Source organism: Podarcis vaucheri, assembly GCF_965113315.1.
Source record: "Podarcis vaucheri genome assembly, chromosome: 9".
Classification (NCBI taxonomy): domain Eukaryota; kingdom Metazoa; phylum Chordata; class Lepidosauria; order Squamata; family Lacertidae; genus Podarcis; species Podarcis vaucheri.
Genome location: NC_138767.1, coordinates 76,014,353 through 76,040,909, shown reverse-complemented (window position 1 = coordinate 76,040,909; position 26,557 = coordinate 76,014,353). Strand labels below are relative to the sequence as shown.

At 47.6% G+C, this 26,557-nt stretch overlaps 2 protein-coding genes across 4 annotated transcripts in view; both read right to left on the bottom strand.

The window, feature by feature from the left end:
- Positions 1-21,189, bottom strand: part of LOC309540538 (uncharacterized protein) — a 135,431-nt gene extending 114,242 nt beyond the window's left edge. Inside the window, exon 1 of the mRNA XM_082237496.1 lies at positions 21,124-21,189. The gene's annotated coding sequence lies outside the window, so the exon portion shown is untranslated. The remainder of the gene's footprint in view (positions 1-21,123) is intronic.
- CCDC33 (coiled-coil domain containing 33) overlaps positions 1-26,557 on the bottom strand; it is a 154,042-nt gene that overhangs the window by 87,362 nt on the left and 40,123 nt on the right. For all 3 annotated transcript variants that reach the window (XM_082237375.1, XM_082237374.1, XM_082237376.1), the window contains 5 exons: positions 20,736-20,869; positions 10,637-10,746; positions 5,747-5,848; positions 3,711-3,802; positions 2,411-2,531 (listed from right to left, as the gene is read on the bottom strand). In XM_082237375.1, the coding sequence (XP_082093501.1) occupies positions 2,411-2,531; positions 3,711-3,802; positions 5,747-5,848; positions 10,637-10,746; positions 20,736-20,869 (559 nt within the window). The remainder of the gene's footprint in view (positions 1-2,410; positions 2,532-3,710; positions 3,803-5,746; positions 5,849-10,636; positions 10,747-20,735; positions 20,870-26,557) is intronic.

The window sequence follows — 26,557 nt, the reverse complement described above, 5'->3', positions numbered from 1 at the left end:
ATCCATGAGAATATAATAGTACACAATAAAATTAACTCTCAAAGTATCATCAAATAATAATAACAGAAATTCATTCTCAACAGTTACAGTAAATCATTACTAAACTATAATCAATAAAAACAACAGCAAGTCACAACACATAAAATATCGCAATACATTAAAAAAATGTAAAAGGCTTGAATTGAGAAACAAAGTCACATTAACTTATAAACTTTTTTTTTTTTAAAAAAAAAAAAACAACTCCTCTTTTCCCTTCGCAACTGTTTCTCCTGTTCTTAAAGTCATGGCCTGGCAGAGGCTTCTGTGTTATGCCGACTGAATTCAAAGTATACCCCTCTGAAGATGGAGGAGCATGGTGCATAGGAATGTAGAAGGCTGACTTATACTGAGTTAAGCTCAGCATTGTCCACACTGTGCGTGTTCGGAGCACCACAGTTTAAGAAGGATGGGAAGTTGTGCAGAGGAGGGCGACCAAGAGGATCAAGGGTCTGGAAATCAAGTCTTATGAGGAATGGCTTGAAGGAATTGGGAATGTTTAGCCTAGAAAAGAGGAGACTGAGAGGAGATATGATAGTCATATTCAAATATTTGAAGGGCTGTCACATGGAGGATGGAGCAAGCTTGTTTTCTCCTGCTCTAGATGGTAAGACCCAAACCGATGAAGAACTGCACTCACAGGTGTGAATTTTAAAGGATGTTTATATGTGTCCACCTGTGCATTATTTCTGAAAGGGTGGCTTCGGTACGCTTGCCTTCTAATGCAAACTGAACTGATTTTCTCCTCTATTCCCACTCAGCGACAGAGCGCACTGAATGCAGAAGGGCCTGAGGTGCAATCACTGGTATCTCTGGCTTAGGCTGGAGAAGGGCTCTCTCCCAGGATAAAAAAGAAAGGTAAAGACCCCTGGATGGTAAAGTCCAGTCAAAGGTGACTATGAGATGCAGCACTCATCTCACTTTCATGCCAAGGGAGCCAGCGTTCGTCCACAGACAGCTTTCCAGGTCATGTGGCCAGCAGGACTAAACTGCTTCTGGTGCAACGAAAACCAGAGTGCACGGAAACACTGTTTACCTTCCTGCTGCAGCGGTACCTATTTATCCACTTGCACTTTTGGGCGTGCTTTCGAACTGCTAGGTTGGCAGGAGCTGGGACTGAGCAACGGGAGCTCACCCCGTCGCGGGGATTCGAACTGCTGACCTTCTGATCAGCAAGCCCAAGGCTCTGTGGTTTAGACCACAGCACCTCCCAGGATAGCTGCTGCCAATCAGTGCAAAGGTAGCTTTTTTTAATACTACACAACAAATCTGTAAAAGAGCTGAGAAGGGAGACTGGCCAGTTCCACTGGGCCATTTAATTGAAAAGCCTTCTTTAAAACCAACATTCAATCAGGGCTTTTAAAGAAAATTAACAGGGTGTGTGTGACGAAAGGAATAAATTTTCTCAGCCCAGATGGCTCTGCTAAATCATTTATGCCGCCAAACCTGCCTCCTTTTTGCCAGCTTTGTTTGGCACCAGGCCTCATCAAAGAGGCTGTCAGCTGAATCAGGATGAACCCCCTTTTGATGGGACTTGGCTGCAAATGTCTTCCTCTTTAGGCTAATTTCCCCCCTCCCCACTGGTTCATCCCCTGAGGGGCTGTTTCTTAAGTTGTAGGAGCCAAAAGGAATCTGTTTTGGATGGCAGCTTCCTTCATCTTGGCAGGAAGGGATGCAAGAGGTAAGGTAGATGTGCTCCACGAAGAGGCTTTGGAGGAACTGAAAATGCGGGCAGCTACTATGAGCAAGCCTGAAATCCTCCCTCGAATTCCAAATTGGATGAAGAGCAAAAACAAACAAAGCAAGCACACTCAGGGCATTTCTTCCTGCTGTGCCTGACTCATGCTGGGGAGAGCAATTCAACCCTCTCCAATGCAACTGTGCAACCCACTAGCCACGGGCCCCAGGCAGGGGCCTCCACCTCTTTCTGTGCAGCCCCAAGCTCAGAGAGCAAGAGAGCAAGAGAGAAGGAAGGAAGGAAGGAAGGAAGGAAGGAAGGAAGGAAGGAAGGAAGGAAGGAAGGAAGGAAGGAAGGAAGGCTATATGGATATGGATGAATGGACAGGTGGGCCATGCACAGGGGTAGGTTTGGTCTTTTAGATTTCAGTGGTGCCCTCTGTGATGCCAAAATCCAGCTCCCTCCACTTCTGCCCTTGCATTTTGTGTGATGCTCTGCCGTGTCCTCCTTTACTCAGCGCCCAGTGTGGGGGAACTGGTTGTGCTGCCCTAAATCCACCTCTGGATACTTTTGGCTGGCCATTGTGGGAACACGATGCTGGCCTGGACTGGCCATTGGCCTGATCCAGCAGGCTCCCCATCTCTCCTTATGTCCTTCCCCAAGGCAGAAAACTTTCAAGCGACACTTGACTAGTACCTGCGGGTGTCCTTGGTTGGTGACTTGCGGGACCTCAAAAGCCTCCATTGGAGGATCTGGGAAGGTGATGTCCTTCTCTGGGACCGGGTGATCATAAAGCGGCCGGGCCTTCATCTCTTTCCTTCAGAGGGAGGAAGGGAGGGAGAATGGAATTATAGGGGTTGTTTGCAGCTACACCTTCAGAAATGTATTGCCAGATGTCCAAGAATGACAACACAACTCTAGGCCCACTTCCTCAGAAGCAAGGGTGGGAAAGTCTGTCCATTGCAAATTCTCTTGCTCCTTCCATCTTAAATTCACTTCTCCACATTTCCACATCAATTTGCTTTTTAAAAATAGTCTTCATAAAAATTCACCAGCATTTTAGTGCTCATTTCTCCTAACACACAACTTTTTGGATGCACAACTTGGCAAAGCAGTTTCCCCCAATACAACAAATGTTTGTGTGCTATAGTCACAATATGTGCATTCGTATGAACACGTTATCTCAGTATATGCATTTTTGCCAACACTACCAGGCTGGAGAACTGCACTGCGATATTTGGGAGAGCGTGACTTCTGGCGAATGGCTGCATTTTGGTTTGTTTTTCATTTCTGGACAGCTGCAGTTCAGAAAGTTCAAGTTAGCTAGTTGCCTACATTGACCGAGAGTGGCTCTCTTTCGCTCACCGGGGATGTTTGGTAGGATCTGCACTAAGGCAGAATCTATGTCCTCTTGTGCAAAGATGCTTAGGATTTTGATTAAGACATGTATAGGACTGCCCTGTCCCGTCCCCCACCCCCATTCATGTGCCTTTAGCTGGAATTCCTGCATTGCAGGGGACTGGGCTAAATCAGGGGTCTGCAATTTTTTTCAGCAGGGGGCCGGTCCACTGTCCCTCAGACCTTGTGTGGGGCCAGACTATATTTTTTTGGGGGAAATGAATGAGGGACGATGTGCGGCGCACGAAAGGGCTCTGGAGAGGGGCTGCTTAAAATGGCGGCTTCTCAAGCACTGCTGCTGCTGGCACCGAGAAAGCCCAGCCTCCTTCCTCCTCTAGGCAGGGCAGGGAGAAGCCAGGAGGAGGGAGGGAGGAGGCGCCGCTGTGGTGTGTGAGGGAGAGGGGAGAATGGTGCAGCCTGAACGATCAGAATCAGATCCACGTAGCGATTCCCGGACTGTCCGTGGGCTGGATCCAGAAGGCAGTTGGGCCGGATTCAGCCTTAGTTTGCCGACCTAGATGACCTTTTTGGGTACCTTCCAACTTTACAGTTCTTTGATTCTATTCTTAGCAGCCTGTTGTGATTTCTCCCCACTTACATGTAAGCTTTGACGTTGCTCACTATCCGGCCAACGGCTAAGACAGTGCCGTTGGGTTGTTCCAGAGGCTCATTGATCCCCTTGAGGAATACCTGAAATCAGAGAGAACGATGATTACCAAAGACCTGGTTCTGCTCTTAACACATGTTCACAATCATCAACCCTTCCCCTCACTTCTGCCCTAAATGTTACCTCTTAGCATCTTTGACTTCTCATAACTTCTTATTTCTTCCATTTCTTATTTCTTCTTACATCTCATCTCATCTGTAAGCTCCTTATGCAGCCACTGGGTTCTTTAGATGCCTCCCACTTTTCTTTCTTGTTAGAATTGTCTGCCTTGTGCCTTCAATATTTCACCTTTAAGAAACTCCCATCCGTCTTGTACTCCCATCTCTTTGAATATTTCTAGCTATGGGATCTCACCCAGCAGTTCCTTAAGCTTTTTGAAACCAGCCTTTTTCAAGTCTAGAGTGCATGTCCAACCACACTCAGCTTTCCCTTGCCTCTGGGTCATGAAACCCAAGAGGACCTGATCATCATTTCCTCCCAAGGTTTACAGTACTTCCACTTTATTAATCAGTTCTTCCCTGTAGGTGAGGACCAGGTCCAAGATAGACAATCCCCTTGTAGCTTCTTCCATCTTCTGGAAAAATGAAATTGTCAGCAAGGCAAGGGAGAAATTTGTTGGACCTTATATTCTTGGCAGAGTTTAACAGATATCCGGGTAGTTGAAGTTTCCTTTGACTACTATATCTCTCTGTTTTGAATGTTTGGCAATCTGCTCCAGGAAGGCATCATCCAAGTCTTCAGTCTGACCACTGTAAGGTCTCTGTTGCTTCCCTCTCCTACAATTTTTACCCATATGCCCTCAATCTGTTTTCCATGGTGTTCCATGCTCCAGGTCATGAATTTCATCACAAGTGCACATATTCTTTATGTATAATGCTGCTATTCCCCCCTCCCTGCCTGCTTGGTATATTCCTTTTGAACAGGTTATACCCCTCAATTTCTACATTTCAATCATTAGTCCCACCCCACCAGGTTTCAGTAATGCCTATTAGGGTCATATTTGCCACTTTGCATCAAGAGTTCAAATTCATCTTGCTTGTTTCCCATACTCTGAGTATTAGTATAGAAACAACTGAAACCATGAGTCATTCCCTTCCTTCTTGCAGTTTCCTGGCCTTTATCAGTTTCTGGGGTACCACCTCAGTTTCCTATGCATTAATCAAGCTATTTTCACCAGTACCAGTATTATCCCCTGTCATCTGTAATATTGTCTCCCTCCCCCTTAAGCTCTCCTGATCAGGTGGCATCCTCCAAATGTTGTCAGCTCCCATCAGCCCCAGCCTACATGGCCAACTGCAACTAACGGAGGAGCAGAATCGGGGGGGGGGATTTGTGCTGTGAGCCCCTCCATGTTATGCTCAGGTTGTATACATTTGCAAATAAAACAATCTATCCTAAAGACACCACAGTCTCCACCAACCTTTCTTCCAAGGAGACAAAACCCAGAGTGAGTGCTGGAACCCCTGGAAATTCTCACTGCACAGAGATTGGGGTGCTATGTAACAATATTAAGTTTTTTAAAGTTTTTTTTAAAAGTACCTTAAAAAAAGGGGGACCGCAATCATTCCTGATGAAGGAGAGTTTCCTCCTATTCCTTCACTTTCTCAATACAATAAAATTAATGGAGACAGGATCTCTAGCAGAGAAACTGGGAGAGGTGGGAGGTGAAAGGAGGTAGGAAGGGAAAGGATCCATCCATCCCAGACCCTTGATCACCTTGATCACTAATTAGTTTCCATTCATTTAAAGTCACCACATGCTGTGTGAAACTTCCCCACCTTTGTATGTTCTGAAATTGTCACCAATCCATTTGGTCAGCAGAAACAGGATTGCAGCTGCAGGCACTTGCGGGGCATATGACCCCAAAGATCTTAGCACTGGCCTGGTGCCACTCACCTCCTCAGAGGTCCCAAAGCTTGCCAATTCCATCTCGCCCACCATTTTGGATTTGCCGACCTGAGCCTTACCTCCAAGCCTGTGTAATTCATTCCAGGGTATCGGGGGATGAGACTGCCTTTACGGATTATGGTGACATGCAGCTTGGTCCCCGCTGGGTCCTTCTTCCTAGGCTGTTCGGGAAAGAACGAAATGCTTAAGGTGAAATGGGAATGGAGAGAGAGCAAGCAAATGAGGCAGCAAACCAAGAGTTTCTCAACAGTCCAGATTACTCTGCGTTGGCCCTGAGCAGCCATAACAGCAGGCACTGATAATTAAAGCCCATTGTCCTCTGGAGTGCCCTGTCTAGAAAGATCAATGTCATCAATCTTTCCCCTTTGGCATTTAAACATTTTGTAGCCCAGGAAGACCTGCCACCAACCTCTGTGGGAAAAGTAAATAATGTTTGGATCAGCAGAGAAAAGAGGCGAGGGCTGAGAACACGTTATACATTTAAAACACACTGTTTCCCCCAAAGGGTCCTGGGAACTGTAGCCTGCCTCTCACAGAGCTATGATTCCCAGTGCCACTACAGTTCCTAGCACCAACACTGAACTGAGGGCTGTGAGGGGCTGCCCTTTCTTCCCAAACCCATAAGCAGACTTGCCACAAAATGGTGACCCCCTACAGATTTCTTCAATGTGAGTAAAGCAGCCATGCTTGGGCCGCCAGCAGCTTTGGATGACTGTTTGGGATCATGAATAAATCAGCCGGAGAAACACAAAGAACCGCATGGAAAGCTAATCTTGGGGCCACTGGAGTCTGCAAATGGACTTTGGAGCAATCACACCACAAGACAGCTAATCATTATTACCTCATCAATACAAGCACTCTCCTTAAAAATCACTGCTCAAATGAGGGGAAATGGCGTATGGAATAAAGGTCAGGTTTTTTAATGCAGAGAGGGAAGAAATTAACAGGCGTTACATTCTGCGCTGCGTGAAACCTTCGCAAAAATGCAGAATTCCTCTCCCCCACACCCGCCCAGGACGCAGCGGCTCCTTCTGAGGCAGAGGAAGACAAGCCCATCATACCCAGAGCTGATGTTTTAGGTTTGTCCCCCTCCTCCCTACAAGGACAGCAATTGAGTCTGGGGGAGAGGAAGAAGCTGACAGCCACTGCTATCCCCTGGACCAGATGTACAGTAAATAGGCAGCAGGCAGGTGGGGGCTGGCTGAGGGCAGATGGGCAAGGCAGGGCCCCATCCTCCCCAATCGAGCAGTTCCAAAGGTCCCAGGTTCAGGGGTGCTGTGAGGGAAGGACTTTGGGGCCCATATGGATTTTCTTCTGGAAGCACATAAAGCGGGAAAGAGTCCTAAACTTGCACTATATTCCACTACGGTTCCAGAAGGGGCTTCACTGTGTTTCATTCCAGTTGTCTCATCTAAAAGAGGATACTGTATTACAGAGTTGGGAGAGGTTCAGGACAGTTCCAAGAAAGGCCTTTTCCCCAAACATGGAACTCCCTCCCACAGTAGGCAGCAAGGGCAACCAACCTAGATGGCTTTAAAAGAGGATTAGACAAGTTCATGGAGGAGAAAGCTATTGTTGGCTGCTGGCCACCATGGCTCTGCTCTGCCCTCCACAGAAGGAGGCAGCAACACTTCTGAGCGCCAGTTGCTGGAAGCCCCAGGAGGGCAGAGGGCTGCTCTTGGGACTGGGTCCTGCTTGCTAGATTCCCATAGTGGGCATGTGGCTGGCCCCTGTGAGAAGAGGATGATGGACTACATGGGCTATTGACCTGATCCAGCAGGCTGATATGCTGTTCTTATGCTTAGTTAGGGGAAAGTCATGAAAATAGAATACGATACGATATGATAATCTTTATTGTAATTGTCCCATACAGAACAACGAAACTGAAAAAAATATACATCAGACATTCAAAAACCAACAATACAATGTACTCCTACAGAAACCACCTTACACTGCATTTAAAACCGAAATCGCATTTGGATAGAAACTGTTTCTCAGGTGGCTAGTCCTAGTCTTTATAACCCTGTACCTTCTTCTCTGGAGGCGGGTGGCGCTGTGGGTTAAACCACAGAGCCTAGGACTTGCTGATCAGAAGGTCGGCGGTTCGAATCCCCGCGACGAGGTGAGCTCCCGTTGCTCGGTCCCTGCTCCTGCCAACCTAGAAGTTTGAAAGTATGTCAAAGTGCAAGTAGATAAATAGGTACCACTCTGGCGGGAAGGTAAAGGGCGTTTCCATGTGCTGCTCTGGCTTCACTTAGAAGCGGCTTAGTCATGCTGGCCACATGACCTGGAAGCTGTATGAGGCTCCCTCGGCCAACAAAGCGAGATGAGTGCCGCAACCCCAGAGTTGGCCACAACTGGACCTAATGGTCAGGGGTCCCTTTATCTTTACCTTTACCTTCTTACAGAAGGCATAAGCTGAAAGAGATCATTTCCAGGGTGCGCACTCTCCTGCACTATCTCTGCAGCTTTCTTATGGCACTTGGAAGCATAGATTTGATCCAAGGTGGGAAGAGTGCACCCAGTTATTCTTTCCGCAGTCTTTACATCCCTGGACAGCATTGTTTTTCCCCTGACTGTAAACTGCCATGTGAATGCAACCTGGCTCAGACCAGCTTGATCTATGTTGACTGGAAATGGCTCTCCAGGGTTTCAGACAAGAGGTCTCACTCCATCCTAGCTGGAGATGTCAGAGCTCAAACCCAGGCGAAGCAGATGATGGCCCTTCCCCTCTCTTAAAGGGACCCCAGGGCTCTGGCTTACCACATTTACTCGAGCACATGCTTCTGACTTCTCAGGCTTTGAAAACCTGAAACATTTTCCCATCACGGATTATTGCCTTTGCATAAAGATTTCCTGGGCCTGACCCCAGTGAACTTCAACAAAACGTTTTTTGTGTGAGTGAGGCTGCTGTAGAATGTAGTGTGTAAGCCTGGAATTAGGAGGTTGCCAACAAAGGTCCGTATAGTAAAAGCTATGGTTTTCCCAGTAGTGATGTACGGAAGTGAGAGCTGGACCATAAAGAAGGCTGATCGCTGAAGAATTGATGCTTTTGAATTCTGGTGCTGGAGGAGACTCTTGAGAGTCCCATGGACTGCAAGAAGATCAAATCTCTCCATTCTGAAGGAAATCAGCCCTGAGTGCTGACTGGAAGGACAGATCCTGAAGCTGAAGCTCCAATACTTTGGCCACCTCATGAGAAGAGAAGAGTCCCTGGAAAAGACCCTGATGTTGGGAAAGATGGAGGGCACAAGGAGAAGGGGATGACAGAGGATGAGGTAGTTGGGCAGTGTTCTCAAAGCTACAAGCATGAGTTTGACCAAATTGCGGGAGGCAGTGGAAGACAGGAGTGCCTGGCGTGCTCTGGTCCAGGGGTCACGAAGAGTCGGACACGACTAAATGACTAAACAACAACAACAACAACAACAACAACAACAGGAGGTTGGATCCCAACATACGGGGAAAGTAAAGATGCCTCCTCCAGAGATGAGAAGAAGACTGTCTCAGAAGACAGATGGTGCATTTGAAATAGTCCTCTGTGTCAGAAAAATTCCCAACAAATGGGAACACAGCAAATCAAGGAAGAGGGTAGGTGAGAACTCCCTTAAGCAACATCTTCTCTTCTCCATGCAGTAGAATCAGGGCTCATCCGCACGTCCCTTATCCACAGTGGTGCATGGATCCACAAGCAAAAGTGGGTGGAGCAACATACACTAATATTCTCACACAGCCCTCCCTGTTCTCCATCTGGGCAAGCAAGAGGCACTATCAGAGCTTGAGGCCAGGCAAAAATATTCAAGGAGGGTGCAAAGCAGAGCAAGTGAGAGGCTGGAAACTTGGAGAGAGCCCTGAGGGCCAGACAGACACGCCTAAAGGTAAAGGTAAAGGACCCCTGACAGTTAAGTCTAGTCGCAAATGGTTTTTCCGGGTCATGTGGCCAGCATGACTAAGCCGCTTCTGGCAAAACCAGAGCGGTGCATGGAAACGCTGTTTACCTTCCCGCCAGAGCAGCACCTATTTATCTACTTGCACTTTGACGTGCTTTCAAACTGCTAGGTTGTCAGGAGCAGGGATGAGCGACGGGAGCTCACCCTGTAGTGGGGATTCGAACTGCTGAACATCTGATCGGCAAGCCCGAGGCTCAGTGGTTTAGACCACAGCACCACTCTCTACAGTAAAGCGCTTGTTTATTCATGACAATCCATCTTTGAAGATGGATAGCAACCTATCAGGGCACATACAGGCCAGGCCTTTAGATTGCTTGCATAGATCATCCAAGCCTGGGGTGGGGACCTTCTCCAGCCCAAGAGCCACATTCCTACCTGGGCAACTGTCTGAGGACCACAGGCCGGTCATGGATGAGTCAACAAGGCAGAAGTGGGCACTGGAACTCATGCCACATCTAACTTGGCCTGGCAGGCAACTGTGTGCACACACTCCCACTCCCCTCTCTAACCTCCATCAAAAAAGAAGAGGCATTAGCAGACATATTCTAAAAAATGGTCAATGAGGGGTGTGTGCAAAGCACAGTAATTGAGCTTTGGCCTGGGGAGAGCTCCAAGGGTCAGACAGAGGGGCCTGAAGGGTCACATTTGGCCCCCAGGACCTGAGGCTCTGCCTCCCCCATCCATCAAAGCATGTGGGCAGCTTCCCAGAGGAGGAGGCAGCTCTCCGAACAGAGGTGGGGAACCTGCAGCCTTCCAGACATGGCTTAACTCCAATTCCCATCGCCTCCAATCGGCTTGGTTAATGGCCAGAGAGAATGGAACCCAGCAACCAAACATGTGAAGAACCATCTATGTCTTCCACAATGGTCCAGGCCTATGGTGATGGCACAACTTGCCCTTTCTGAACCTTAAGTTAGGCGTGGGCTGAGAAGCCAATGGTACATATGCCCATGGTTGGAAAGCCAGGCAGATAATGGGAGCAGATTGTGGGATGTGGCTTACCAGCACTAGGGCACAGTGGTAGTGGTGAAAGGGTTGCAGATACTTCACAGGGAGGCTGTATTTGGCCAAGATCTCTTTGGTGTCTTTGTCGGCCACGATCAGGGAAATGCCTGGAAAAGAAAGAAAAGGAGGCAGACTCATTAGCACATGTACCATATTTTTTGCTCTATAGGACGCACCAGACCACAAGACGCACCTAGTTTTTGGAGGAGGAAAACAAGAAAAAATATATATTCTGAATCTCAGAAGCCAGAACAGCTGCGCAGTGAAAGCAGCAATCCTTCTTGCTGTTCTGGCTTCTGGGATAGCTGCACAGCCTGCATTCGCTCCATAAGATGCACACACATTTCCCCTTACTTTTTAGGAGGGAAAAAGTGAGTCTTATAGAGCAAAAAATACAGTAATTAAAACCCCTCAGGGCCAATGTGCACCAAGCAGGAGGGGATTTTCAATTATTTTTATCAGAACAGTGAAGCAGAACATTGCATTGCATTGCTTTTGCATCTCACCTTTCCCCCAAATACCACATGGTTCTCTCTTTCCTCATTTAATCCCTGCAACAACCCTGTGAGGGAGGCTAGGCTGGGAGAGGCAGTGACTGGTTCCCAGGGTCACCCATGAGCTTCATGACTGAGTGGGGATTCGAACCCTGGATTCCCAGATCCTAACCAGACACTAACCATTACACTGCACTGACTCTTTATGGGTTGACTTTAGGAAAGGTAGAAGGACAATTTATGCCACATCCTCACCATACATTTAAAACTAATGAACCCCTTGCCCCAAGACTTTATTAAAATTATCTGTGGGATGCAGCTCAGTGGTGGAGTCCTTCCTTTGCATGGAAAGGGCCATGGTTCCATCTCTGGAATTGCCAAGGTAGGCTGTGAAGAGCCTCTCTCGGAAACCATGAAGCACTGCTGTCTTTCAGAGAGGAAAATGCTCACTCAGACAGACCCCTGGCCTGCCATGGCACCCGCCAACTTCCTATGTTCCTATACCACCAGCATCCAAATTGAAAGCGCCCACATGGGATCATCAACTTGATTAACTAATCTAATGTACATTCATAGCTTTTATCAAGGCTGATGAGTTTCTCAAGCAGATGAGGCAAAAATCAATGTTACCAATTAAGGGCGGTAGCTCACTTGAGCATTGCTCCTAATCAGATTTGGTATAGGAATCTCCTAATCACCATCACCATCATCTAGTGTAAAGAACAGAGAGGGTTTTATTATTAATTTCCATTGTTTTACAGTTCGCAAAACCTGACCCTGTGAGGTTGGATGAGGCTATTCCACAAACTTCCTTGCAAAGAATGGGGGTGATCTGCATCTTCAGCGTCCAGAGATCCAATATATGCTATGAAAAACAGCCTGGAAAGTTTCCCCAGGGAGGGGCAGTCACAGTCTCATAGCCTAAACTACCTCACAGGGTTGCTGTGAGGATACAGTGGAGAGGGAGATGTGTGTGCCACCTTGAGTTCCTTGGAGAAAAGATAGGATATAAATATTGTTACAAAAGTTGGGCACCATCCCCACTCACTGTCGAGCAGTAGCAAGATCTCAGGGTGGGGGGCTGGGATACCAGGCACTCATATGGGGTCCTGTGTTGCTCTGGAGAATTGAGATACGGTGAAGACTGCCATAGTTTTAAGGAATATGGTTTAGTCATGTATTTATACCTTCTGTCTGAATGGAGGGAGTCCGGATCTTACAGCAGGGTCATTTCAAGAGGGACTTTTTCCCCACATCAGTGCAGCCCTGTAGTCCAAGGCCTCTCTCCCAGCCTCCCTTCAGCCAGCCTGCCCAAGATGGATCCCAGTCTTTCTTCTCCCCTTTCTTCCTCCCAGCACACCTTGCTATAAAGACACTCTCTTCCTGTCACTTCTAACCCACACCCCATCACCATGGCAACCTTTTTCTGTCCAGGCCCAAGATTCCTGTTAGATGGGCCATCAACACCTTTTGTCTGGTCAGTGCCTCTATCCCAGGTAAGGCCCTGGCTTGAAAAGGAAGCTGAGTCTGTATTTTTCCACTGGCCTCCAATCTATCATGGGCCAGGAGTCAGCTTCACCTGCTGAGCAGCAGCAGCCTGAAGGAGCAGAAGGTGAAGTGACACTACCTGCTGCAGATCAGCGTTCTTGCTCCTGATAAGAACCAGCTGGCTCCAGCTTTCTTAAGCAGGGTCTCCAGCCTCAGTCAGTTGCTGGAAACAACATTCTTCATTCCTGACCAGACCTTGCAGCTTCTCGCTTCTCGTGACCTTGGACCCTCAGCTTTCTTGACCCCCAGATCGTCTGACTATGTGAACTGAGATAGTCCTGACCTTAGGACTGGACTGGACCTTGTATACAGCCTCTGCCTCCAGGCAAGTACCCCCCCAGAGACTTGGCTGGTTGGCTGGCTTCTCCTTCCACTAAGCTCTGCCATGGCTGGCAGCACAAAACTATGACACAATCTTCCTTTCAGTACTCCAAATAATCAAAATCCTACCTTTTATTAATTTCTAGGGTTTAGTGGGGGGGTCTCCCCTAATCTAAAATGAATGAATGGATGGATGAATGATGAACTTAGTGATCCCTGAGGCTTCTTGCACCCAGGATGCTGCTATGACAGCTTTCTCCTAGGCATCCAAGCAGTGCGAGGGAGAAATGGGGTGGGGGAGGGAGAACTGGCTGGTGCCCCCACTCTTATTCCTGTTTCACCACCAGGTGAAATTGGGAGAAGGGGGAGGTGGGAAGTTCTTCACCTGAAGGAGCGTCTCCACCTCCATCGTTCCACCCGGACACTGAGGTCCAGCGCCAAGGGCCTTCTGGCGGTTCCCTCGCTGCGAGAAGCAAGGTTACAGGGAACCAGGCAGAGGGCCTTCTTGGTAGTGGCACCCAACCTGTGGAACGCCCTCCCACCAGATGTCATAGAGAAAAACAACTACCAAACTTTTAGAAGTCATCTGAAGGCAGCTCTGTTTAGGGAAGGTTTTAATGTTTAATAGGTCATTGTATTTTCGTGTTTTGTTGGAAGCTGCCCAGAGTGGCTGGGGAAACCCAGCCAGATGGGCGGGGTATAAATCATGAAGAAGAAGAAGAAGAAGAAGAAGAAGAAGAAGAAGAAGAAGAAGTAGTTGTTGTTGTCTAGGTGTTCAAAGTGATGAAGGACTAAGGTGTGAGGGTGGGCAATGGGAGGCAGTTCACTTAACTCTTTTCATGAGCACTCAACAAGGCTTGCTGCAAAATATGGCAAAAAGAGTGTGTGAATTAGGCTAGTCATTTGTTTACACAACCCTGCTCTGATTTGCGACCCTCGCCTCCCACGAAATGTTGGCATGAATTTCTCACATTTCTAAACTGAAATCAACAAGCATCAAGCAAAAGGCTCGTGAGATTAAAAATAGTCCTCTTCCACTCGCATGTTATTCTTTGCATTGCTTGTGAAAATGCCCTAAAATCCTCAGGGGCACCCAGTTGTCACTGCCGCTGTCCTTGGTTCTGAACTGTAGTCTATTGCTATTGGGAGGTGCTGTAAATGTTGGTGCCTTGTTGCTTAAGATAAACATAGCTCATCAGTACAGCAAAGTGTGGCCCTATTGCAATTAGATCGACTGACCCCACCATGAAACCTTATCTGTTTTCTCCTCCATCTACCCCACAATTCACACTTATTTATCTGAATACACTTTTTGTTGTTGGGAGAAAGGAGGGGAACCTTGATAATCTTGCCCTGCTAAAGCAGAACATGAAATCCACAAACAGAGAAGGAACCTTCTAAATAAAGGGCACATAGAATAGAAATAATCAGTGCTAACCACCAAAAACAGAACAGCAGGAGAATAAGCAGGCTGTAGGGATGCAGGTGGCGCTGTGGGTTAAACCACAGAGCCTAGGACTTGCCGATCAGAAGGTCGGCGGTTCAAATCCCCGCAACAGGGTGAGCTCCCGTTGCTCGGTCCCTGCTCCTGCCAACCTAGCAGTTCGAAAGCACATCAAAGTGCAAGTAGATAAATAGGTACCACTCCGGTGGGAAGGTAAATGGAGTTTCCGTGCGCTGCTCTGGTTGGCCAGAAGTGGCTTAGTCATGCTGGCCACATGACCTGGAAGCTGTACACTGGCTCCCTTGGCCAATAAAGCGAGATGAGCGCCGCAACCCCAGAGTCGGCCATGGCTGGACCTAATGGTCAGGGGTCCCTTTACCTTACTATTTTTCTTGAAGGGACCGTTTGACTTATTTGTTAAGTAACTTCATTGTGCAGGAAATGGCCAGTAGTCCTCAGATGACCCAAACCCCCATAAAATAAGAGCATAAGAACCCAAGAAGAGCCTGCCGTATCAGGCCAGTGGACCACCTAGTCCACAGTGGCTGAGCAGTTGCCTATAGAGAAGCCAGCAAGCAGGACCCAGTCACAAGATTTCTCTCCCCTTCCAGCTGTTTCCAACATCTGGCATTCAGAAGCATTGCTGCTGCCTCCAACTGTGGAGACAGAACAGAGCCAGCCTGGGTAGGAGCCATCAGCAGACCTCTCCCCAGGAATGTGTCTAATTCTCTTTTAAAGCCATCCATAGGTGGCCAACCCTGACTCCTCTGGAAGCCAGTTCCATGGTTTAAGAAAAGTAATCTCTTTAATCTGTCCTGCATTTTCCAACATTCAGCCTCCTTGGCTGCCCGCGAGTTCTAGAGTTAGGAGAGAGGGACAACTTTTCTCGATCCACTTTCTCCATGCTCTGGATTTTTAAAAAAATAATTTTATAAACCTCTATCATGTTGCCTCTTATTCGCCTTTTCTCTGAATTAAAAAGTCCCAAACTCTCAACCTTTCTTTCATAGGGGAGTCACTCCACCCCCTTGGTTGCCCTATTCGGAAACTTCTCCAATTCTGCAGTATCCTTTTTAGGTGAGGCAACCAAAACTGTACACAGTAACCCAAAATCACAGGTTATCCCAATTTTTGTGTGTTTTTTGGGGGGGAGGGGGAGGGGCAAGACCAGGAAGTGAAATTTAGGGAAATCCTGATTTATTTATTTTTTTAGGGAGGAAGAGGAGCTTGCTGCATTGGGGCAGCAACTTCCTGTCTGTTTTAAATGACAATTTAGAAGTCACCGGCTCTGCTGTTGGTCTGAAGTCAGGATAAAGCTGTTGCTCTGGTGCCTCCCTCAATATGGTCTCCATGAGGCAAACATGTCTCATCCCCATCCCTCTTCATTATCTCTTGTACCTCAAGTCACTCTGCTCACAGGAGGCTGGACAAAGGAAGACTCCAGCTGCACATCCTTCTTCAATAACAGCAGCTTGTTTTCGGTGTGACCCCCATCAGCGAGGGGAGGGTGCGGGGGAATCACCAAAGCAACAGCACCTGAATAGACCTCTGATCAGCCGCTGATGATCTGCTGATGATGATCTGCCAGCAAACCTGCCCCCACACTCCCCCCCTCTCTTTCACATTCCCTTCCTCCTCTGTTCTTCTCATCTTGATGCACAGCAGACTCAAGCTGCTCCCTGACTTCAGTCACACTCCAGAAAATTGCGGGGATGTTGGCGGCCCACTATGGTTATTACACTTGTGTCAAAGGGCACGGGGCGGGGGATTATTGTGACTCTGCTGGGCCCCTCATCCACTCTTTCCCTTGGCCAGGGACAGAGCCTCTCTGTACGGCAGAATAATTCCACTTCTGCTTTGCCAAGGTCGCCTTTGCAAAAGAATACAATGAATCCCACACAGCCTGCGTTGCTGTAAAGGCCCAATCAAGCGAACGAGGCAGCCACCTCAGCTTACTGATTTCAGGCATCATAAAAGGTCATCCAATGGCTTTTAAATTCATCATAATTGCTGCTGCTTTTCCAGCTAGAGAGGGGGTGGGAGGTGCTTGTGGAATTTTCTGCATCAGGCGGCAAAAGTCACTTGAACAGCCATGGATGCTGTGCGTCAGGGGTCACTAGTGCGCTCCCCAGGACCTCCCAGGTCACCTGCTGCAAATAGTCTACATAAATATCCCTGCCAAAATCCCCCATGCACAAGAGATGTTTGCTCTTCAAGCTCAGGTCTTGTTGGCAGAGGATCAGCCTCTCCTGTATTAAACACCCCGGTCCCACTTAAACACCCCTGGATGCCAAGATTGCACACCCATCATCCCATCCATTCTGGACAGAGGAGAGGTGCAAAATGCTTCTATATATGAGCGAGCAGAGCATGCTCACACTGTTTCACAGTCCTGTCCCCCTTTCCTGTGCTTTTAGATGCTGCAGGCATTCGGTGTAAAGCTGTGCCCCTGTGGCAGACATGTTTTTGACTGGTGCCCAGGGCACTCTCTCAAGATTACAAATGTGCTAACTGGCCCCAAAACATTGGTGGCTCCTGGGGGGGGGGTAGGTGGGTGGGCTCACCATTTGCAGCTCTGCCTCAGAGAGCAAAATGCTTTCAGCTTGCCCTGAAAGAGAAACAATCCTTTGGGGAGTTTGTTTGTTTTGAAATGGCTTGGTTTAGGGCAGGCTTGGCCAAACTTGGCCCTCCAGATGTTTTGGGACTACAACTCCCATCATCCCTAGCTAACAGGACCAGTGGTCAGGGATGCTGGAAATTGTACAGTGGTACCTTGGGTTACAGACACTTCAGGTTACAGACACTTCAGGTTACAGACTCCGCTAACCCAGAAATAGTACCTTGGGTTAAGAAGTTTGCTTCAGGATGAGAACAGAAATCGTGCTCCGGCGGCGAGGCAGCAGCAGGAGGCCCCATTAGCTAAAGTGGTGCTTCAAGTTAAGAACAGACCTCCAGAACACGAATTAAGTTCTTAACCTGAGGTACCACTGTAGCCCCCAAACATCTGGAGGGCCAAGTTTGGCCATGCCTGGTTTAGGGCTAAACTGAAATATCTCTCTCTCTCTCTCTCTCTCTCTCTCTCTCTCTCACACACACACACACACACACACACCCCTTCACCAGGGGCTTGCTATTTTCAGAGAAGAGGGTGAGCCACTGCTAAGATTTCCGCATACACCTCAAGTAAGCCATCCCCTTACAAATACTGTACTCTCTCTTGTTAGGAAGAAATTTCTGAGGGTAAAAGCTGCTTGACAGTGCAACAGACTCCCTCAGAAGCAGGTGGGCACTCCTTCCTTGGAGGTTTCTAAATAGAGGCTGGATGACCACCTGTCAGGGATTCTTTAGCTGTGATTCCTGCATTGCAGGGAGTTGGACTAGATGACCCCTGGAGGTCCCTTCCAACTCTACAATTCTGTAGATTCTGTGGTTCTAAGTATAAGCCTCTTGCTAAAACACTCACCAACAAGAGCAGGGTTCCAATAGTAGTGCTGTCCATATAAGCCCAGGTTACTTGCAAATCATCAGCCTAGGTCCAAAACATGATCCACCGGCAAAGTCCAGCAACAGTCCACAGCCAATAGTTCAGGCAAGTTGCACCATCTTGGTCCAGAACGCCCAACAAGGCTGACAGCACCATCTACAGTACTTCAATTAATGCACTCCTTCAGTTTGGTCATAGACTGACTGGTTACCTGGCTACATGATGGAGTCATCAAGTGCCCTTCATCACACAGTCAGTTCCAACTGACATTGTTTCGCCCTTTAAAAGCATCGTCTGAATCAGTCCTCAATCAATGGACTGAACTGACTTACTTACGCCAGTGGACAGATGGAGACTGAGGCTGCAAGACAAAAAGTATGCACAAAGCCAGCTTCTCCCCCCCCACCCATACCACCCTCAAGAGGTCAAGACACAAAAGCTTTAGCAACTAATCTACACTTAATGACCCACCCAGTGGTATTCAGAATATCACTCATGAAATCACTCAAGATATCCCTCAAGTAATTAAGGAACAAAAGAAGAAGAGGCACACTAATCTAGGAACTTCCTCTCTGCCCAGAACGTTGGAGGCCATACACCACACCCCTCAACAGTATTTATAGGAACTCAAACACCAGACTCTGCTCTGTTCCAGTAACAAGAAGCCGAAAGCACCAGCCTGAAGATGACGAGTGAGACCTCGTCGAAACGTCGCACAGACACCCCGACTCTTACACGGGAAGACACCCGAAGACACCAAAACCTGCATATATATATATATATATATATATATATATATATATATATATATTCCGGCTTGTGTAAATGAACGGCTCATCTGAATTTGATTTGCACCATTTAAGGGTCTGACCCTGAAAGAATACAGACTCTTGTCTCTCTCAATCGTTCCAGGCTAGGTTAGGTAGAGGAGTACATCAAGCTCTGCTTTATTTCACTTAAGCAACAGCTGTAATGGAATTACGAGGAGTGGGTTGTCTGGCTGCCACTGGCTTTGTTTCGCCAGAGTCTGGCAATAATCTAATTGCGGGCGCTAATGCCATTAGCATTGCTACAATTACCCACATAACATTGCTCAGCTTGGAACGATCAAGATAAAGTCACCAGGGCACATGGCCACTGCCTTGGAAAAATGTAAAAATTATCAACAATAATTTCCCCATCAGATAGATAATTGAGCTGGGAGATGACTGTCTCTGACTTCCTCTCTCTGTGTGAGTGTGTGTAGGTGTGTGCAATTCTGTGTCAGCTGAAAGATTCAGTACCCAAAAGATCTCCGCTTTCCTTTTTGAACAAGCAGGGTTCTAGCCCTATGGGACTCCAGTACCCATCATCCATAACCACTAGTCATGCTAGCTGGGGGCCAGCGGGAGTCCGGCAATATCTGGAAGGTCACAGACTCTCCATTCCCACATGCTCATTTTTGTCAAATAAGCTCAGCAGGCTTTTAAGGCGCTACCTTTTCACCCGTGCTTACAGCCGGGAGTGCCTCTAGCACAGTGCTCATGCCGCCATCTTTCTCCAGTGTTAAACAACAACATTTGATGCCAGGGAAATCTCAGAAGCTGGTGTTAATAGGAAGTGGGGCCTGTAGAGACTGAAGGTGAGGCTTCTGTGTTCAGTGCAATTCTTACTCTAGTGTCTACAGAGGATTGAGTTTGCATCCAACAACACACTTTGAATAGAAACTGCTTCCTTGTAAGAGTCAGTGCTTTTTGCACCTGTTAATTTGTTATGCTCTTGAGAAAGGAAGACATGGAACACAGACACCATATTTTTTTCTGGAGAGATCCCTTTCTGTCTGAACCTCTGACTGGGTAATATTGACAATGTCATTGTACTGAATGTCTTTTCTCAGAACCTATGGATACCCTTTTATTGTTCACTATTTTTATTTCAAAATTTGTAATAAGAGAGATTACCAAAAAAAAAAGTGGAACCTTTTCTTTCTTTCCAAAGTAACTCAGAATCATAGAATCCACACATTGCAATGCAGGCAGCACAGCTGATTTGTGCCTGGTGGTTAGGAAATGCTGGGCAAGGGGCTTTGCAGACCCAGCCAATGTGTAGCGCCTGCAAAGCCCCTTTCAGCCCTGCCTTTGCCTGGCTTCATATACGTGGCTTGGCTGAAATGGCCTCGTGGACAACACTGGGGAGGCCTGAGGGGCTGAGCAGCCTGTGGGCCAGAGGTCTGTTGCCTCTGCTCTGGTGTGTGCTGCTAGGAGCAGCAGGGTGTGTTCTGGCATGCAATAGCTTTTCTGTTAGCCATGCACAGCCCTGTGTGGTAGAATATGCACCAACATTCACATTGATAGAAGTAAAAAAAAGAGTGTTAAAAGCAATGTAGGTAAAGGTAAAGACCCCTGACCATTAGGTCCAGTCGTGGACTACTCTGGGGTTGCAGTGCTCATCTCTCTTTATTGGCCAAGAGAGCCGGCGTTTGTCCGCAGACAAGGTTATGTGGCCAGCATGGCTAAGCCACTTCTGGCAAAACCAGAGCAGCACACGGAAATGCCGTTTACCTTCCCGCTGGAGCAGTACCTACTTGCACTTCATGCTTTTGAACTGCTAGGTTGGCAGGAGCAGGGACTGAGCAATGGGAGCTCACCTCGTCGTGGGGATTCGAACCGCCAACCTTCTGATCGGCAAGTCCTAGGCTCTGTGGTTTAACCCACAGCGCCACCCGCGTCCCTTAAAAGCAATATAGCCTGGGCCTAAGCTACTACATTAGAGGGCCTCCCACCCCCAAGAGGAGAGCGCCTTCTGGCCCTTTCCTGCACTGCACACCTTCTTCTCCTGCTTTCGCCTTGTTCATTTCCACAGTCACTGTCTCCTCCCAGATCGGTCTGTGGGTTGGCTGGGCAGCCACGTGAGTCACACCCTGGGCTAACTGCTTGCTGTTTTCATCCGAGGTGGTTTTCCTAGGAGAAACAGAAGAGAAGGAGTTGTGACTTCAAAGCTGGGTTTGTTCACTTATTGCATTGACCACCTTTTTTCTCAAAGGCGCTTGATGTGGTGTGTGTGTTAGGTTGTGGGTTGACATAGCAGACGACACAGCGATTTCTCCAAAGCAGCTCTTTATTTTGTAAGCTGGAACAGAACTAAGCTGAGGAGCTCAGTCAGCCTGCTTATATAGAGATACAGAACAATTGTAACTGTTCCAACGTTCTAAAACTATCCAATCACTGAACGTCACTTTTCGATCCTTCATTTGCATAACTATCTACAGTATCCCCCTGCTGGCCCAGGGTGAGAACTTCAGTACATAACAGTGTGCATGGCTCTCCCCCACTTCATTTAATCCCACAGCAATCCTGTGAGGTGGGTGAGATTGAGAGAAGGTAGTGGCTGACTCAAGGTCACCCACTGAGCGCCATTCGAAGCCTCATCTGCCAGGTCATAGTCCAAGACTCTACCCATTACACCACACTGGCCCCAACAACTGGGTGGCTGATGCTGAGCAAACCATCACAGATCAAGGCGGACTTCGGCTTTCAGAGAAAGAATGCTGCGCAGTGGCCCCAAGACTGCATTACAGATCAGTGTATTCCCAGGTTCAGACCTTCACTCTGAGCTATAGGCCTCCATCTGCAAAGTGCTCTGTTGTCAGGACTGTAAGCAGGGCTGCCTTTGGTTCACGCATTTCAAGGCGTAAGACTAGCATTGACTACTTTATATGCTTTCAAACACCTTCCACTAGTCATGGCACAAATCTAGGTACCACACTGGATCTTATACAACCCACTGCAAAGCGGCAACATAATCCTGTTAAATCACAAATACCAGGCCACTAAATCTGGGAGGCCTTGGAACAGCAAACAGAGGCTCTTTTCTGACTCAGGACGCATAAGCCTTCTTAATGAAATCAGAACTGAAAGGGTGTTTGAAAGTCTGCTTTATTCGCTTCCTTCTGCCATGCACTCTCCAGAGGGCCTGGCTTGATAATCCATTTCGTTGCTACGTGACCAAACTGGCCACCCTGGGAACTGGGACAGAGCAGGACAAGGTCTTAAAGGTTATATGCCGAGAGGGTCACCTCTCAACCATAGCTTCCTTCCAGCCATCCAGACAAATTCGCCCTCACCTTCGGAATGACACCAACATACCCTCCCACATTTCTCTGATGAAAATAGGGACGTCCCATTCCATAATGATAACTTTACTATTTATACCCCACACATCTTACTGGGTTGCCCCAGCTACATTGGGCGGCTTCCAAAAACGTAATAAAACATTAAACATTTTTTTTTTAAACTTCCATATACAGGATTGCCTTCAGATGGCTCAGGGGTCGGATAACTCCATACCCTCCAACGTTTCTCCAATGAAAATAGGGACATCCTAAGGAAAAGTGTGACACTCCAGGATCAAATCAGAAACTGGGACGGCTTCTCTAAATTAGGGAGACCCCTGGAAAATAGGGACACTGGGAGGGTCTGCACCAAACTGGAAGGGGTAGCTAATGTCACAGAAGACAGAATCAAGATTCAATATGATCTTAACAGACTGGAGAACTGGGCCCAAAGTAACGACATGAATTTCAACAGGGACAAATTTCAGGTTCTACACTTATGCAGGAAAAGCAAGTTACACCAGTGTAAGATGGAGGACACCTGGCTTGTCAGCAGTGGCGTAGCATGGGGGTGCAGGGGGGGGCGGCCGCACTGGGCGCAACATCGGGGGGGCGCGCTCGCACTCGCAGCTCTCTACCACTACTAAAATCCACGGGTTAGGGGGCGCAAATTACTTGCCTTGCCCCGGGTGCTGACAACCCACACTACGCCACTGCTTGTCAGTAGTACATGTGAAGAGGATCTAAAGCCAGTGTGATGCAGCAAAGGTTTGATGGGCATCTGTCATGGATTCTTTAGTTGAGATTCTTCCTTTGCAGGATGTTGGACTAGATCAGGGGTCTGCAACCCGCGGCTCCGGAGCCGCATGTGGCTCTTTTACACCTTTGCCGCGGCTCCGGGTCGGATACTAGCGAGGGGAGAAAGGCGCATTGTGCACCCCGACACTCCCCACTGTGGCGGGCACTGTACTGGCTGTGACGTCGCATGGGGGCGGTGCGTGCGTTAGTCACGCACCGTCCCGACGTCACCTTCCCACCTGCCCACCTGCTACATTGTAAGGGGCATGTACGCTGGTCACTGCATTGAAAGGGGGCATGTACGCTGGTCACTGTTTTGAAGGGGAGTGAAGAACACACACACACAAAAAGGTAACTTGTTAATTTAACGTTTATTTCTATGAGGAGGAGTAATTCTGAGGGGTCAAACAAAGAAATAATAAAAAAGTGACAAAAAAGTTATTTTTATAATGATGAGTTTTGCGGCTCCCATTTTGTTTTTCTTCAGAAACGGGTCCAAGTGGCTCTTTTTGTCTTAAAGGTTGCAGACCCCTGGACTAGATGATTCCATGATTCTATGCCTATTGGCTTCCTCCTCTTAGTCTCAGTATTGCCCCTTAGAGCTCAACAAGGAGGGAGAGGAGGGGGACTAAACTAGGCTGAGTTCGCTCTGTCTGCCATTGGCCTCCTTGCCTTGCTCCCTCGCACTCCCACTTGGTACCAGCCACCTCTGCTGATGGTTCAACTCTGGCTTCCCACAAACAGCTAAGTAGCAGGCGGCTCTGGGGTTTCCAGGGAAACCAGATTGAAACTGGAGAGCAGCCACGTTTTCAAGTGTCAAGGCTAAAGACTTGCCTGGTGCATGGAAGCTGCTCTAAACTTGAAGAAAAGGCCAAATGAGAAAGAGAGAAAGAGGAAATGTGACTCATTTAAGCTGTGTGTGTGCGCGCGCGCTATTTCTTAAAGGAAAAACTAACTTCTCACAAAAGCTACCTGCCATCCTAAACACAGTTATAAGTAGCAAGCCCTATTCAATACGACGGGGCTTCTTTCTGAAAAAGCATGTAAAGAAGTCAGGAAAACTGGCCGGAACGGTTGGAGAATTTGACACACACACAAACACACACATCAGAGAGGGGGGGGGGAATACATAGCAAAATGATCCCTCCCCAAGTAAGCTTCTAAGCATTTTACAAAAGCCATTTCTGCCACATTGTCGAAATGCACAAATAATTATAAATACACCTTAGTTAAAACCACCAACTTAGTTAAAACCACCACCAAGAAAACAATCCTGTTATATGACATGGCATGTTCCTTCTCTATCTTGGAATGTGCCATCACTGCTAGTATGTACATAATGGGGAATCTATCACTCTGTCCCTTCTGGGAAACAGGCATGTTTTACCTGCTTTCAGAGGCTTGCCGTGACCGCGTTTTAATTTTGGGCTTGTATCGATTCAGCTAATCAACACCATTATTTACACTTCACTCTTGCCGCAGTGTTCCTTGGAAACAGCCATCATTACCAAGGTCTTTGCTATCCATTTATATGAGCGCCTATTATCACACACCAAAGAACTAATTCCCTGAAGGAATGATGAAGAGGGGAAGAAGGTACTTGGGGAGAGAGAGGCGGGGAAGGGAGAGGAAGGGTTAAGAGCCCCCATCAAGGAGCATTCACAGAAGGCACCATGAGCAGGAACCAGAGTGCTAATTAGCAAGTTCCCAGCATTTATATAGTGTTCCATAATTATCCGTTTATGTTGTTTATTCTGTGCAAAATCTAAGACACTCTCGTCCTCCTCCTTCTTTTTTAAAAAAGTGCCAATTACTGCCAGAGCAGATAAGAAATTATAAGAACATAGGAAGAGCCCTGCTGGATCAGGCCAATGGCCCATGTAGTTGCGTGACGAGTCCCCACCCCCACCCCGTGGAAATAAAGACACATGACACAATTATTAAGGTTAATGGGCTACATATGGTCACAACTTTATTGGTTACAGGTGATGAGTGGTACAGTGGTGCCCCGCAAGACGAATGCCTTGCAATACAAAAAACTCGCTAGACGAAAGGTTTTTCCGTTCGCGATTTGCCTCGCAAGACGAATTTCCCCTATGGGCTTGCTTCGCAAGACGAAAACGTCTCGCGACTTTTTTTCTTTGACTAAAAACAAAGACATGTTTTGTTTATAAAGTTAATTTATTTTCCCTTAAATTTTTGAACTGCTCTTTACAGTATGTGTGACTTTAAAGAGCAGTTAATAAACTGTTGTTGTACCAAATTTGGCTTTGTTTGGACTTTTTTTGACCATAGGAACGCATTAATTGATTTTCAATGCATTCCTATGGGATTTCGTGCTTCGCAAGACGAAAAATTCGCTAGACGACAAAAATTGCGGAACGAATTAATTTCGTCTTGCGGGGCACCACTGTATTGGCTTAGGCATTGGTCCTAACAGACTATCCGGCATCAGCCCGTCTGCTTGAAGTCCGGGAAGGGTTAACCACCAGTAGGGGGAGTCCTGCTAATGCACATCAACTAGGAACTCCCTCGGGGTCACTGATAGGGGGCATGCCTTAGGCCCTCACCTCCATAGTTTTGGACAGGGCCACGCCCCCCCGGAATCCTTTATCGGACTACCCTTCAATATGTGGGGCAGGTGATGGCGCTTCCTCCCCTCTTCCATCTACAAAACAATACCAATGCCTAATCGCCAATACCAAGAAAGTTGTGATGATTTGCTTCGAGGTAGGCGAAAACCAAGTGGCTGGTACCAGTTTGCCAAGTGGAAAAAATTCCTACCAGGCCCCTCAATGGAGACCAACCAAGGTCCATAGCAAGGTCAAGGAACGAAAACCTTAAAGGGCGGGAGGGTGGGAAACAGGAACAGCTGGTAGGTGGGAAAAGAGGGAGATCCCTGGCTGCACCTGCGTTAAATAGGGCAGGCCACGCCCCCAGAGCCAGCTGATTGGCTTTCCAGGGAATGACGCGGCCGGGGATTCTCCTCTGCAGGGCGGAAGTGGCTTTCTCACAGTGGCCAGCCAGCTGCGCCAAAAGGAAGTCAGCAAGCAGGATTTGGGCACAAGAGCAACACTCGGTTCCTGTGGTTCCTAGCAAGTGGGTTTCAGAAACATTACTGCCTCCAGCTGGGGAGACAGAGCAGAGCCACCATAGCCCCTGACTGCATGAAATTATATATCCATGAATTTTAGCTTTCCTTGAAGCAATGCAGAGAAAGAAGTCCAATACAGAAAGGTCACACTGTACCCCACCCACCACAAGCATGGAATGAACCAAACTCCCATAATTCCTAGGGGTGTGTCTGATTGGTTTTGCACTGAAGTGCTAAATTAGAGGGGTGCGTGCCTGGGAATATATTGAACCTGCCCTGCATAGAGTCTGGCTCTGGCCCTGCCTCCTGAGCCTGAGAACCTGAGTCTAGGAACCAGGGAAGAATTGGTACAGTTCACTGTTTTAATGTCAACGTACTTAATTTTCATTCCCCAAACCAACAGCTGAATTGAAATGCAGCTGATTGGTTGGACTCAAATTCATATGTTTTCTGTCTGCTGATCAAATGAAGGCCTTGGCATTCTCACCCCCTTCTGAATCTCAAGCAAAGACCACAGTGGATGTAACCATTTCTTCTTCTTTTTTCCCCAATTTTTTTTATTCATTTTATAACACAAATAAAAAACACAAACAGAAAATACACATTCTTGTCATATCCTTATTTTTCTAAACACTGTTAAGTTTG